At 42.4% G+C, this 16,034-nt stretch overlaps 2 protein-coding genes across 20 annotated transcripts in view; one reads left to right on the top strand and one right to left on the bottom strand.

The window, feature by feature from the left end:
• The window catches only part of brsk2b (BR serine/threonine kinase 2b), a 282,427-nt gene extending 269,171 nt beyond the window's left edge, over window positions 1-13,256 (top strand). For 8 of the 14 annotated variants that reach the window (XM_069181591.1, XM_015338169.2, XM_015338168.2 and 5 more), the window contains one exon: window positions 1,333-3,661. In XM_069181591.1, the coding sequence (XP_069037692.1) occupies window positions 1,333-1,556 (224 nt within the window). In that variant the 3' untranslated portion in view covers window positions 1,557-3,661. Of the gene's footprint in view, window positions 1-1,332; window positions 3,662-7,977; window positions 8,074-12,894 lie in introns of those variants that run through there. The other 6 variants (XM_015338173.2, XM_015338172.2, XM_069181595.1 and 3 more) reach the window with 4 other exon arrangements.
• Window positions 1-16,034, bottom strand: part of ptdss2 (phosphatidylserine synthase 2) — a 67,366-nt gene that overhangs the window by 19,708 nt on the left and 31,624 nt on the right. For 2 of the 6 annotated variants that reach the window (XM_006642536.3, XM_015338176.2), the window contains exon 12: window positions 10,813-15,062. In XM_006642536.3, the coding sequence (XP_006642599.1) occupies window positions 14,915-15,062 (148 nt within the window). In that variant the 3' untranslated portion in view covers window positions 10,813-14,914. Of the gene's footprint in view, window positions 1-3,136; window positions 3,399-3,976; window positions 4,230-8,593; window positions 8,782-10,812; window positions 15,063-16,034 lie in introns of those variants that run through there. The other 4 variants (XM_069181597.1, XM_069181598.1, XM_069181599.1 and 1 more) reach the window with 4 other exon arrangements.

Genomic DNA, 16,034 nt, shown 5'->3' with positions numbered 1-16,034 from the left:
CCCTAGAGCTTCTGTACAGGGCAAATTGACAACTGGTTTGCCTTTAGCATATGGTCTTTAATCTCCACCAAAAGCCCTTTTCCTAAATATGATCCTATGCACTCGTTTTAACGAGGTGGTGTGTATAATTTTAACTTAACATTCAAGTTCAAATTGGATACCTAAAGGCGACAGACCTGCTGCCCTTTACTGTATATTAAATATGGACATGTTAGTTACTATATAGTTTTGAAACAAAGGTCCTTCAGTCTTGTAAAGCTTAGAAAAAGAAACGTAATCCGGACAAACCCTTGACCAAAGCATGCTTGCATATGAAGGACCCGCTTGCGTTTGCAACACTGTCACTTTTTCTGAAGGGCGTTTAGAAAAGTATTTTTTTCCTGCTTGTGGTTTGTCTGCGGATTGACAGATCAGCTCTAGGAGGGCAACGCAACGACCATCAGTTTACACCTTCTTTCAGTGGCAGCAGTCAGGTGTGTAAAGAAGCTAGAACTGCATTTCCCACAACCGCTTGCACTACCTTTGTTGCAGTCGCCCACTTCCTGGCACGCAACGCGAATCATTAGTAGTGAAGCTTTAAAAGAAAAGCAACGCTGAGCAGCTGACAGGCTCTTAGGTTTCACCTTACCCAGCATTCCCAGTGCTCTCTTCCATTTCTCCATCTAATTTCATTCAACCCACAAAGACGGAGATTCCAAAGCCACCCCAAATTCCGGGCATATCCACAGTTCGACTTCCACAAAGGCCGCAGTGTCATCATAAAGTATTATAGTCCGTGTTTTTCACTCTATACTCTGGTTCACTGTAATTTGAAGACACACTTGTGTGAGGAAGAAAGGGATGAGGGAACAGGGGAGAGAGAAGGATGCTGTTTAATCTAAAAAAAAATTTAAAAAACATAACAGCGTTGACATGATTCAAGGTTGTGATTGAGCATTTTGACTGCAAGGTAACAGCTGAGGGGTTTTCTGTCAGTTAGGGGAACCACACATGCACAAGGCAGATCTGACTGGAGGCTGAATCCTATCTCATTGTGGAAACTCCTCTTTATGGTGACACTTCTGGCTACAGCCCCTTTGTCCGCGTGCTGGAGGTGTTTTATCATGTACCTACCTGTGTGTCCTCTCACTCCCCCCCAACCTCACTACCTGCCAGTCCTCATGCACACACACAGCTGTGCACACACACTGTCGTCATCTGGTCCACCGTGTGGCTCTGGGTCTCTCACTCTCTCTCACCTCTTCTCTTCGTGAACCCCATTGTTCATTTCTTTGTTTGTTCTCTCTCTCTTTCTCTCCTTTTCTTTGTTTTTGTTTTGTTCTGTGTACCTAGGCAGCCCATTGAGTAACTTCTTTGACGTAATTAAACAACTTTTTTCAGACGAGAAGAACGGGCAAGTGGCCCATCCGCCTGGTACCCCCACCAAGCATGGCGCAAACAGCAAGAGACATGAACCCGATGCTAATGACTTTGGTTCTAGAGGGGACTCTAAATACCCAACAGGCAAAGACAAGTCAAAGATGGTAACATCTGTTGGGGCACAGGAGCAACCTTAAAATAAAACAAATTGAAATTAAAGTGTTTAGAAAGCTAGTCGCTTGTACTAGTAGATGTACATATAAAACTACTTCGATACGTGTCTATAGACCAACTTTTGTATGACGGAATGACTGTATATATAACTGAATTAAATATTTTAAAAAGTAGCACACGCAGACACACACCCCACCCCCCCAAAGAAAGGCATTTTTACACCAGTATTTTTTCATTCCTTTTTTGTTTCTTTCTCTTCTTTTGCTCACCTTGTAAAATGACTTGTTTCCACTCTACTGCCAGGCATTGTCCAGAAAACTTGTTAAATTCCAGCTCCAGCCCTGCCGCCGTGTGCCGCGGATATTTGTTGACGGAGGGCACATTTCGAGGCAAGTAAAGTGAATAAAAACCATGGAGCCGCTCCTGCAGTCTGTCCCGCCGCCTTCCCATGTCCAATCCAACCCCTCATCCCCCTCAAACAAAAAAATATAAAAACAGGACACCATCGCCACCTTTTTCCCAAGTTTCCTTCCATGCACTCGGAATGCCGGAACGAAACCAGAGGAGCTGGAAAAGCCTTAAAAAAGAGACAACTTATGTCCGCTGCACACACGTACGAAAACAAAACTCTGTGACTTAAAAGAAGCAAGAAAAGCCAGAAAGAAATGGAAGACGGTGGGTTTTAACACGCTTGTGTGGGCCTTCGCTGTACCGTTTCCCTTTTTCAACTTCAGACTCTTTTTTTGTGAGTGACTGGGATTGAACACGCCTGTGGACCGGAATGCCATCGCTGCAGGACTGGAGACCTTATTTAAAATAGTGCAAAGAGTCGGGAGGGGTTTGTGTACGCAATGAATGATCTACTCTGTTGTACAGAATATGTTTCTTATGTAAAAATTGTCCGGTAGTGACGCTGTTTAGTTGTAGGGCCAGGTCTGAACATAGTGTTGCCAGATGTTTCGTTAATTTATTTATTCGTCTATTTATTTTCACCATTTTAGAACGTTACACAATATACTTTCGGGAGTTTTTTTTCCCCTACATCAAGAGAGTCTCATTGCAGTTTGAGCAGTTAAAACTCGTCTGTGACATCTGGAAAGACTGGAAGGGAAGTTTTCATGGTGGAAATTTTATTTTTGTATCTTTTTGGGGGGGGGCTCTGTTTCATTGTTTGTTTATTAAGTCTTAATTTATTACCGTCTTGGCTATTTATATTAAATAAATCCGTTAGCAGAGATTGTACGTTATTTATGTTTGTGTTGGGGCAACACAGGTTTATTTAAAGACAGAAAAAACATTATTCTTTTAAGTTTTTCCTCACTGAATAGAGGTACATGAACAAACAATGGACATTATTTTTTCCCAGCTTCAAGAACAAAACAAACTTGTAGTATATGTTAAAAAATAATAATAATTTACCAGTAATTTAAGAATGTAGACTAGCCTCTTTGTGAGGAAATGATTATCTTCTATTGATATTTGTCAGTTTCATATCATTGTGCGTGTACTACAGGTTAAGAAGAAAAAAAACGATACTCTCGAACTGCTGTTTCTTGTAAATAGATGATTTCGGGCAATGAACTTCTTGAAACAAAAAAGGGGATTCCTGTTCTTGGACTTTTATCTTGTATTACTGTGTGCATGTCAAAACATTGGCTTTTTTTGCATGATCTTGCTGTAATTGTTCCATTCGACTGTCTCCCTGCCCTGAACCCTTCTCTCCTCCTCTTTCGTTTTCTCCTTCCTTCCTCTCTCCTGTTTTCCTCTATCACTGTTTCTTTTGTTTCCTTCCCTTCTTTTTTCTCTCTTCTTCTTGTGCACAAATTTTACAATGCTTCCTTTACACGGTACCTCTTACAGAAAGGCTTGGATTCAAAAAAAGAACAAATATATAAATATATTTAAAAATAATATAAACCCAGGTGGAACAAGCAGGAAGGGGATTTAAATCAAAAAAGAAATAAAGCAATACCTGATGTTTTCCTTCCTATTTTGTACTTTGAAAAAAAATACACAGGATAAAACAATACAATTCATTGTTATTAAACAGGAACAAACTACAATGTATCCCCTTGTAATATAACTGTGAGCAACTGCAGTGCAAAACCAATAAATTCATTGAGTTACACCGTGTGTGGGCTCCTTAATCTCCTCCCTTTGGAATCCATGGAGTTAATCACAGGTAAGTGAAGGCTGACACCTTGTTGAGAAAGGTGCTGCTTTATTGTAACCCCTCCCCAGACCCCTGTTTCAGTTTTGTACCCTTAAATGGGAGGGTTTTTTAAGTCATGACTAGAGACCACATACATGTACGTTTGTGCCATGGTTGTTAAAGCTGACCTGGGCAAAGGGTGAATTAAAATGTCATCAATCTTAATGATGTTTAAAAACATGGAAAAGGGCATTTATTTTAAAAATACTATAGTAAATAGGCAGTGGTTACCTTGACTGTCATGCAGATAATGTCTTGGGTTCAATTCTTGCGTTTCTATGCTTTTCCTTTGTGTGGGTTTTCTCCCACAGTCCCTGGCAGTCGGGTAGGTTAACTAACTGGTTTCTGGGAAAACTGGTCCTGGAGTGAGCGCGTCTGTGTCTGCGCTACAATGGACTGGTGTCCCGTCCAGGGCGTAGCCGGTCATGCACCAGGGCCATCGTGACCCTGAACTGGATTAGCAGCTATTGCAAGTGAGGTGATACTGTAACGAAATGTTGTTTTTCCTCTTATCTGAAATACAACTGCGAAATTGTGATTTTCCGTTTACGATCCACGGACATTTCTAAAATACAGTGCACTGTCTACATTTCGCTGTATTCGACACTAGAATAAACCCTCGTCGTTATGTAGTCAGTAAAGAGTCAGGTCCTCGCACGGAAATTCCTGTGAAGAGATCGCGCTCCGTGGAGCTGCTGCTTCACCGTCTAGGGCTGTAGCTGTGGAAGCACAGCGGGCTGAGCTCATGAAGATTCAATGGTCAGTGTAGAAAATTAGAGCTGTTAAGCACTACTTATTTGAAATAAAACTGCTTGGGGTTTAATCATTCATTCGAAATCACCCAGTACTCAGCGTTTGATCCATCTTTACATCGCTTGCAGGTGAGTGCGCCGAAATTCAATTCTAGAACTTTCCTGCAGTGTAGCTGCACGGCGATCCTTGTTAAACGTTTGTTGTGTTTCTTTTTTGTCTTGCAATAATAAACCGCAGTTGATTCACCTAGCAAAATCTCCATTGAAAATACATTTTGTTTCGCATGCTTTATTGAGCAGACTCCATTGAGCACGGTGGTTTAATGCGAACGGTTCGTCGGGGGAGTGCTGACATAATGTGTTTGTATTCCCAGCTCGCGTTTTTATCATTTATGTTTATAACCAGTAACTTTTGTTTTAAGTTAGAGACACCAGTTAACCCTCTTTAAGTGCGAATGGTCGTTTTACCTCATTTGTCGACTAGAAAGGAGCAGGCTCCTTCACGCTGTAGCATGTAACAAATGCATGTTGTTTGTTTAATGCCCGTACCCAACAAATATTTAATGCTGGTCCTCTTAATGATCGGTGAGACTTTTTTTCAAACTGGGGGAGTCGGTGAAGATTTAGTACAAAACATACTGACTTTATGAGGATTTCATAAAAAAATATTGCGTTGGGATGTATGAAACACTATCGAGAAATTTTAAGTTGGGTTAAAAACTGTACAGTAGCTAAGACCAGATGGTGAACCATATATACCACAAATTACATTTATGCTTTTATTCTTATATTAAATGGTTAGTTTAGTTTGTTACGTTCTGCCTGTTTCCAATAACCCCTCAGTCCAACAGGAAGTAATTCCTGAAGATTCTCAGGACCCCAGACAGGACACCAGTACAGTATATCACTGGGCACAAGGCAGGACCACACCCTAGACAGGACACCAGTACAGTATAGATCACTGGGCACAAGGCAGGACCACACCCCAGACAGGACACCAGTACAGTATATCACTGGGCACAAGGCGGGACCACACCCCAGACAGGACACCAGTACAGTATATATCACTGGACACAAGGCAGGACCACAGCTCAGACAGGACACCAGTATAGTTAATCACTGGGCACAAGGCAGGACCACAGCCCAGACAGGACACCAGTATAGTTCATCACTGGGCACAATGCAGGACTACAATCCCTGGACAGAGCACCAGTCCATTACAGGACACAAACACTTACTTCCATACATCTATTTTCTAACTGCTTGCAGTTCAGGGTCACAGGGGAGCTGAAGCCCGTCCAGATTGGCAACAAGCTTAAGGCAGGGTACACCCTGGATGGGACGCCAGTCCATCTCGGGGCAGACAGACACACTGACATTGGGGTCAGTTGTCCCGGAAGCCAGTTATCCTACCAGTATGTTTTTGCACTGTGGGAGAAAACCCATGCAAACATACAAATTCCACACAGGGCACTCAGAGGTATATAAGCCCACAGATCTGTGAAATTCAGGATTAAATGATGCAGGTGCAATAAGAACATGCAGACTCCATACTGAAGGGTACACAGGATCAAAGAGCTGTGAGGCAGTATCTCTAACCCTTACTGTGCTGCCGCAGGCCTACTGTACTCTATTAATCCTTGCATGTCTTTTAGAGCTCCTCTTCATTTCTTGCCATTTGCATTCCTCTTTGTTGGACTCCAGTTTTCTTAAAACATTAAATAATTTAAAAAAATGTAATTGAATTTCTCTGCTCCTTTCTTTGCTGTCTCAGTCTGTAGCTTAGATGTTTTGTAATTACTTTATTAAAATTCCAGGCACATTTTGTTCTGAGAAACTTACTGAATGTAGGAGGCAGTGAAAACGCAGTACTCATTTTATCCACTAGGTGGAGACAGAGTAGCACAAACTTTGTAGGCAATGGAGACATTAATAATAATCCTTACACTTATATAGCGCTTTTCTGGACACTCCACTCAAAGTACTAATGGGGGGGACTCCCCTCCACCACCAGTGTGCAACACCACCTGGATGATGTGACGGCAGCCAGAGTGCACTAGTACGCTCCCCACACACCAGCTCTCAGTGGGGATGAGAACAGAGTGATGAAGCCAGTTCAGAGATGGGGATTATTAGGAGGCCATGATTGGTAAAGGCGGGGGGAAATTTGGCCAGGATGCTGCGATAACACCTACTTGGGAAACACCCTCTGGATTTTTAATGACCACGGAGAGTCAGGACCTCGGTTTTTATGGCCCATCTGATGCACAGTGCCTTTTTAACAGTACAGTGTCCCCGTCACTATACTGAGGGATTAGGACCCACCCAGCCTACAGGGTGAGCGCCCCCTACTGGCCCCCTAACACCTCTTGCAGCAGCAACCTTAGCTTTCCCAGGAGGTCATACCTGCTGAGCTTCAGTGGGATGTGATACAGCTGCTGGCATTAACCAGCCCAGATACCCTTCCATGGAAAGAGAAATATAACTTTGGGTTTTTGTGCTTTGATTAAAGATGTTGTTCAGTCGAGCACTAGTTTTTTGCTTTTGAGCAACAGCTTAATGAATGTGAATGTGGTATATATGACTATCAAATGATATTGATAAGAATATATATGAGCTAGATCGAACTATTTTCAGGCTCTTTAAGCAATTACACTGAGGGCTTAAGTTGAAGATGTTTCCAGGCAGTTATAATATTTTTTGTTTAAAGGGTTTGTGACACTGTGGTTAGCACTGGAGCTCTGGTGTCAATTCCAGATCTGGGGTGCTGTCTGTGTGGGGTTTGTATGTTCTCATGGGTTTCCCCGGAGTGTCCCAGTTCCCTCCCACAGTCCAAAATCATACCGGCAGGTAAACTGAGTTCTAGAAAAAACTGTCTTCAGTTGCGAGTGTGTCTGTGTGCCCTGCACTGGCCCGGCTCCCCTTCCAAGCTGTGTACAACCTTGCGCCTGCTGCTTGTCTGGACAGACTGGCTCCCCCACCACCCCGATCTGGATGAAGCAGTAAGAAAAGTGGTGGACAGGTTTCTTACAGCAAATGTGACCCCGGACACTCCTGTGCATGTAACGTCAAATCAATGGATATCTTCATTTTAACCTCTAATGGTAGGGATGCTCTCTTGAGACAGTTGCTTCATCCTAAATTATTGTGTTTTCTGAGTTTCAAAAGTTATAGTTGCAACCTTAAGTTTTGAAATTCCAGCTTTCTCATGATAGGGAGTCTGATGTCACACGGCACAACCCTTCCCTTTTTACAGCTAGACAGAGATGCTCGGAAGTAAAAAAACACCTAAAATATTTAGTTTTATTTGCTTAATAAACAAAGTCCCAATTTCTAAGACCGGAGTTACAGCCCGGTAACAAAATTAATTAATTGATATTCTAGGGGGGGAAAAGGCAAAATCCGAATTGAACAAAATCGTGAACTTTGTTAAGGTATTGTAAGTCAGCATGTTGTCACAAACCCCTGGTCTCGCCGCAGGTGAGAACGAGAGTTCGCGAGAATTGCAATGGGACGGAAGAGCGAATAAGTACAGATTTCACTACAGAAATGTTCCAATCTGATCGGCGTGCAGAGGTAACAGGCGAGTAGTGTTGGTCGGCAAAACCGTCTCGAAATCGAGAGCAATATTTCTATTGGATTAACAGACATATTCACAAGCCTGCTTGCTTACAATGTATCAGGGCCGCTTCGCGTCTCGGTAGGTTTTGTTGCCTCGTTCTGAATCGCAGAGTATGGCGAAATTTCAGCTATTTTGAATTTAAATTGAAGTTACGGTGCACATTTTGCTTTTATGACGGTTTGAAATGCATCCGTTGCCGATTCTTTCTAAACCCGACATACTGTATGAAAATAACTCTTCAGTGCCGTTTAAAGGCTTAGACCTCACCTCCTTCTCTCTTTGCTTTCGATGTGAAAGCGTCACAAGAAAGGGCCTTTCTTACGCAGGATAATGAAAGTTCGCTTGAGAACGACGTGCATACATTTTGAGAAAGAAAAATGCACCTGTTCTGCTACTAAATGTGTATGTTTTTATGACGCACAAGTATCCAAATTATCTTTACAAAATATTTACAAATATAATACAAATACTTACCTCCTGCAGCAGCCCTGACCATACTTGTTGCTGTATTGAATGGATACGGTAGGGTCTCATTTAAAAAATGAAACCTTTGAATACAACATCTTAATAAAAGTGTAGTCTCTCCGCCTCCGTGTCAATACACTGAATCGCGTGGTTTGCGTTGATAAGGCCTTCTTTGTCTGCCCTCTACTGATATTGCTCTGCAATTACATCAACAAATTGCATTCATTCAAGGGCTATAAAATCGCATTTACTACAGGCAATAATCAGTGTACACAATGAGTTAATAATAATAATAATAATTGCTTACACTTATATAGCGCTTTTCTGGACACTCCACTCAAAGCGCTTTACAGGTAATGGGGTCTCCCCTCCACCACCACCAATGTGCAGCATCCACCTGGATGATGCGACGGCAGCCATAGTGCGCCAGAACGCTCACCACACATCAGCTATTAGTGGGGAGGAGAGCAGAGAGTAATGAAGCCAATTCATAGAGGGGGATTATTAGGAGGCCATGATTGGTAAGGGCCAATGGGAAATTTGGCCAGGACGCCGGGGTTACACCCCTACTCTTTTCAAGAAACGCCCTGGGATTTTTAATGACCACAGAGAGTCAGGACCTCGGTTTTACGTCTCATCCGAAGGACGGCACCTGTTTACAGTATAGTGTCCCCATCACTATACTGGGGCATTAAGACCCACGTGGACCACAGGGTGAGCGCCCCCTGCTGGCCCCACTAACACCTCTTCCAGCAGCAACCTTAGTTTTTCCCAGGAGGTCTCCCATCCAGGTACTGACCAGGCTCACACCTGCTTAGCTTCAGTGGGTTGCCAGTTGTGAGTTGCAGGGTGACATGGCTGCTGGCTGTCGTTCAGTCAGGCAGTCGTTCTTTGTGTGAATGCAGACCTTCCTGTTGGTCAGATAGTTATGCTGAAATACTCATGTAATTTTCCGATAGATTTAAATGTATCTTCATAATCACATTAGTCAAGAAATATGAATAAATTAAGTGGAATTGGTGTGAAATTTAGATGTTCTCAGCACCATTCCTTCAGATTAATTTCACTGCCTCTGTATTCACTTTAGGGAGTGTTATATAGCCCTTAAATATAGCAGTAAGGTGAACACTGATGTGTTCATCAGTCTCACTTTAATTCAAAGTTAGTCAATTTAACAGCCCATTTAATTACTAACAACAGTTTTTTTTTGGTGCAGTTCCTGACTGAAATTATTATAATGATAAATTTTCTGTTATCATGGTTTTATTGGATTTATTGGATTGGAAAACCTAAGGAATATTCTTAACTAAACACTGGCCTATTCTAGTGATTGTAACTGGTGCTGCAGATTAGAAATATAAAAACTCAAAGGACACAAATGATTAAATAACACAGCAAATCTTTTGTTTTGAACATCACATGTTGAACTTGCCTCTGGAGGCAACGGTAGAGGCTAATTAGTACATTTCTATAAAGTGCGCATTTTGCATTTTTGAGTCCCCAAAACCTGCCAAGTGGCTGATTGATATGGACAGGATTTCATTACCAGGACCTGTAGCTGTGATGTACGGACATATTACTCAGTCCAGATATGACATGAGACTAGTACATTTACCTTTCTGACAAACCAAAGGGAGATCATAAGCTCAAAGAACTGAATGAATGATTCAATGCATTTGATATGTAGTCTTAATAACCGTCTGCACCTGCCATCTTAAATTCAGATTGGGAAGACAAAAGTAATCTTTTATTTCCAGAGCTATTAACCTGCGCAGTTTGGATGATTGACAATATATAAGTAAAATAGATTGTCATTCTTATCATACATGTATTTTTCTTATTTGTTAATGGTGTGTTAAACGTATTGTGTAATGTGTTATGTCTTTTAGCAGCCTATAAAGCAAACTTCCCACTTGGGACAACAAGGTAAAGTAAGACTAGCTGAAATGTGATGAGCTGACTGAAAAATCTCTGCTCGTCTGCTCCATGCAGATTACTATAACTTCAGAACTGAGCTTTAAGGACTGGCAGAATGAGATCTTCGGCTCAATTTGCTACTATTAAACAAGCCAAAGGGGCCAACTGGCCCCTCTCATTTGTAACCATTCTTATGTTTCACCTGTCCTCTGCACTGTGGTTTGTCCCCAGATCACAGCAGAACTGTAAGGGAACCATGTACAACACAGGTTGCTTTTGGTTGTGTTACTGGAATATTTACAAAGACCACATTTTTGAGTCATTCAGCATTTTTTTATTGAAAACATTATAAAATGTTTGCACTGATTTGCTAAATTCATGTTTCAGTCCAACACGGTAGACTCAGCGTTCTGAGCCTGATTACACTGTGCCAGCAGGATGACAAGAACAGAAAGAGCTTTGGATGCTGGATTATACAGGAAGTTTGATGTCAGATAGGGTTTTGCCACAGGTAAAGAACATGGACTTGCAAGGTGCTCAGCTTATATCACCAGCATGCAATGGGCTGCGTGACTGAAAGAGATTCAGGCTTAAATTGGACCATAATTTACAGGCATCAGAATTTTTTTTCTTGTAAAAATGTGTATCGGAAGAGACTTCAGTACACAATGTCGGTACTAGAAATCACCTTTTTTCTTAAGTACTTAGGCTAAAAAGAATTAGTGTTTAATTCACTAAATGAGCCAGTCTGACGTTTCTTAAGAAGAGTGGACAACAGACTCACACACCTGCCTTCAGGAGACCTGTTTCTGTTAATGAGTTGGCAGAGTTTGCACTTTTGAGACATCAGACATGTACCACATGTATAATGCAGAGAAACATATAAAGTTGAGGCTCCTGTCCTATTTTAATAACACAAATATAGAACAAGGCAGAAATGTGACATTCCCAAGTGCCGATTGTTCCTTTTACCGTTTTCCACATGCAGATAAAGGATTGCTATTTTTAAGTGTCCTATTAAGTTTGCACAGCAAAGGCTGCTGGGATATGAAAAACCTCCAGCAAAACTCAGCTAGCAGAAAGGAGCTTGGGCAAGGGGAGAAGGGAGTCTTATACCTCGACACTGAGAGAAGGGCAGGCACGGTGTGTACATGTCACTAAGCAGACTATGTAAAAATGTAAAGAAACAAGCTGCTGCAACCTACAACCCTTGGCATTATACTCAAGGTTCACATACAGCCTTGAGAAACAGAAGCCACGAAAGAAAAGAAAAAGCACTAAACAGAGCAGCCTTGACCAAATCAGAACAGTCACAACACTGAATTGCATTAGTTTCAGCACACTGTGGTACATTAAACGAGCACTTTGCTGCTGCGATTTAGGGGCCTTAAATCATTTTATATTGGTCAGTTCTGGTCAAAACAAAATTCTCTCAACTCCCTCCCTAGCTGATAAATAGCTGCTTGAATTTACAAATAAAAACAACTAATGCTCCTGTAAATCTCCATCTCGGCTCAGAGAGCACACAGCACAAGCAGGGCAGGGGAAATCAGTGGCGGTTGTGTGAAATAGTGTGGAAACCAGACTGTTACTGGGGTACGTCCAGGAGAAAGCACGCAAATCTTTTCCAGACCTCACTCTTCTTTCAAAATTCAGACTGACTCAGATTACATTCAAGATTAATAACAGTATACAGCATTTTCTATGGTACATCATATAGGCAAACTGGTACGATATTTAGATGGTGTATAACCTGATACATCATATTGCAAATAGGCAGACATCAAAACTGTTCACACTGTTACTTTGCACAAAACTATACCTATCACAGCAGCTAAAACAGGAACCACAGAGATCCATGGAATACTCTATTCAATAAACAGTTGCTTCCACCTGTAACTTCTTCAGTGCAATGGATTTTATTTTGTGTAGTATTCATAGCACCAAGATGCCACTTTATACTACCGGACTTCAATGGTTTCAGGATTAGAAAAAAAACATTAAAAATTCAAGTAATTGTTATATTAATTAAAATGGCTCAAAAATGTACAACTGAAAAATTAGTGAGTGAAAACTGTATGGCTTTAAACACTTTGTTCTTGAACATATAGACATTAGAGCTACTTAGTGACTAGCAAGTCACCTGCTGTTTTAGTAACGGACAATTCACCAGCTGAAAAGATTGTATTCTGACAGAAGATTCCCACTCCTGTATAATAAATGCCCTTATTTCAAAGTGAAATGACAGCTGTTGATTTGAAACTCTACAAATTATTCTTTTTGCAGCACACTCTGTAATCATTAGTACAGCAGCTGTTTCAGGATTTTTTTTTCCCATTTCATACCTGTTCAGTTTAAAATCTGCAATTGATTCTTTGCATCTTGGCTCACAGCGGTGACTCCTGTGCTGCTCGGAGAGAACGAGGATCAAGCACTCATCTTCTGACGCACGACACAAGGACTGCGGTACCTCACAGGCGGAACACAGACTGACGTCACCCTGATATCACTGCGGCCTTCAAATATCAGGACAGGAATCCCAATCACATCAACTTACACAACACAAAGCAAACTCTTGCCCCTCCACAGGAGGGGAAATAAGCAGGCATTATTCTTTTTGACTTTTGTTTTTGATTTGCACTCACATGAGAGTCCTTCTCTTTTAATAAGCCTTATGAACAACGTAACCAGTGTTTCCAGTTTTTAGTAATTTTTTGTAGTTTCTTTTACCCATTAAACTTTTGCACCACTTTTACGTTCATGGCGAATCATTTCACAAAGCAGCGAGAGCAGTATTTTCCCCCAAGCATGATATCCCCCTCTACTTTTGTTCTGAATTACTTGAATGAAGTTTAAATTCTTATATGCCACAGAAATGAAACGCCATTGGCTCAATGTTCCACTCAGTTCTATCTGCATATCTTGTTCATTCAGCTCCATCTGAAAGAAAAATCTGACCAGTAAGCTGCAAGTGGAAAAATAAGGGCCTGTAACTTTCCACGCAAACCATTAAAATATATATTCTAAGACCAACACCCTATAATCAGTTCAAACTTTACTGTAAAGGGAAGGATATACATCTTTACATAAAGATCATTACCCATTGCATGTCAGTTTCTATTCTTATTCTTCTTTCACCATTAAAAAAAGGGATTTCAACCACCTTAAGTTCCAGAAAAATAAGACCAAAAGTCTTGGCTTTATGAAAGGACTCAATCCCTCAATCCCAAACACTAAACAAAACTACATGTTTCTCATGGTTCTATACAGTGTCCAGATCACACTGCTAATTTCTGAAATTAATCTATAATATGACGTTAGGCAGAAAGAATCAAAAAGCAGGTCAGAGCGTAAGTGAAACGCAGGGCAACACCCCGGGCCCCCAGACAGCTCTCCTCCAGCTTGTGAGAGCACAGCCAGTTGCACACCCACAAACAGGCCTTCAGATGCAGGGAACACCTGTCAATGTGCAAAGTGTACGCAAATCCACAGGGACTAACGTTGTAGTGTTAATAAAGAAAATTTGTAGCAGCTCCTCTGACTGTTACTCCTCACTCTTGCAGTGCCACTTGCCAGGCTGGTGTCAGGAGCTGCTCTGACAGGGCAGTCCTGTTTGTTTTTCCTCTGTAGCACAGGACTGTGTTGAAAGACACAGAGAGAAACATCATGTACAGAGTAGAAGCCTGTGAGGAGACACCTGTAGGAGCAGAGCAGTGGAAAGGAATCCCAGCCAGCTCCATTGTCCCTAGGGGTCACGTCAGTCTGAGCCTCAGGATACTGGAGCCCCCTGATAGTCCAGACATTGTTCTGCAAGAATGGACAACCTGCTGTGATCTAGAAGTGGTCAAAAATGTTCCCCGACTGGTAACCAACATAGAACTGTTCAGACCAACTGAAAGAACTGTCAAAGGACATAAACCCCACCCTAGTGTTTAAGAAATAAATCAATCAAGGCTGATACTGTACATGGGGAAACCTCATGTGGTACTCTAAAAGTCACCACAGCATCACTTCAAATCTCTATGCTATACGATCAAATGTTACTTTCTAAAGCAACGTTAAAGAACTGCCCCTCTCAGTGTGCGATCTGGACACTTTTGGAACAAGCTAACATTTTATAAATGTATAAATTTAAAAGAAAAAGAGCCCACTATCCTTTTGAAGAAATAACTCAATCAAGGTGATCTTTATAAAACAATTTCCCCCCATATTTGGAAAGGATTTAGATCCTCTCATGGGTAAGAGTTTCCTGGAATAGCATTATCAGTGACAACCAGTGGAATGACTAACTCTTGCAGTTATCTTGCAGTTTAACTCTTTGCATCCATACAAATTTCCCAGTGTGCAAAACATGTAGGGCATGAAGCTTCTGCAGTGGCTCCCCCAGCCACCCACAGTGCCCTGCAGGAGTGCTCAGGACTTCCTGTGCCGAGCAGTCTCCCCACCATTGAGCTTGCCCCGCCCGGCCGCGCTGGCACTGCCGTTGCTCTGGGTCTTGTCGCGCTCGCCCACGCCCTCCTGCTGCCTCCGCCGAGTCTCCTTGTAGCGCAGGGTGATGTCTCTGAAAGGCAGGACGCAGCCGTGAGCCGGCCGACCGGTTTTATCACCAAAAAGGCCAATGCTGCGCTTCAGTGCAAAATTCGCTCCACATTTTAAACAGGAACAAGTCTCTCTTGCATGCCTGTGCCATCTCTTGCTAGCATTGGCTCCCGAATGCTGAAATAATTACTCTACAGTTAATTGTGCGATTGTCCCATTCCGGGCTGATGAAGAGTGAACACCAACACGATGGATTCAGCTATCCGCACCTAAGGAGTTCTGGGCTTAAATGTCATTTCAGCCCTGGAAGGTCAGGTTCTGGAACATACTGGACAGTACACTGAATGACGACGAGGGGAGTATCTTCTAGGTGTGAGGAGTGATTACAGAAGAAGCACACAAGAGAGCGAGCGCACTTACTGAATCCTCCCAAAGAACAAGGCCCACGAACTCTTGCAGGAGCCTCCTCTGTGGCTCTGGCAAGTGAATACAATTGTGGGTTTTTCTTCCTGGAGCTAGCTCACAGTCATGTTTCAGAGAAAAAAAAAGTTCCTAGATTTCTGGGAAGCTCCACCTGTAGAAGTACTGTAGGCATGCTTAGCCTTTAATCCAGAAATTGCTGGTCTGAGCCTGAGCCATTCGCCAGCCATAACCAGAGCTTCCCAAGAGGTAGCACACAACTGGCTGAGCACTGCCAGGGCTGGGTGTTTGGTCAGCTGTGATATCCCTGTCTGGCCACTCAACAGTGACCCCTCTTGACTTGGCAGGACTTTGCACCAGCCTGCCAGGCCATCGGGCAGGATTCTCTCCTCCTACAGATCCTGAATGTCCTGGGTGACCAACAATGTAGTCCTCTCCCCTGTTACCAGGACAGTTAGAAGCCATTTAAGTTTAGAATCGCCAGTGTGAGTGACTGAGTGCAGGAAGGCTCACACTCATCCACCCACAGGGCTGGTAATCTGTTGCACAGTGCAGCTCCGAGGCAACAGGAGCA

This window comes from Lepisosteus oculatus, chromosome 21 (assembly GCF_040954835.1).
Source record: "Lepisosteus oculatus isolate fLepOcu1 chromosome 21, fLepOcu1.hap2, whole genome shotgun sequence".
Taxonomy (NCBI): Eukaryota; Metazoa; Chordata; class Actinopteri; order Semionotiformes; family Lepisosteidae; genus Lepisosteus; species Lepisosteus oculatus.
The sequence above is the reverse complement of the archived record's forward strand: the minus strand, read 5'-3'. Positions and strand labels throughout refer to the sequence as shown.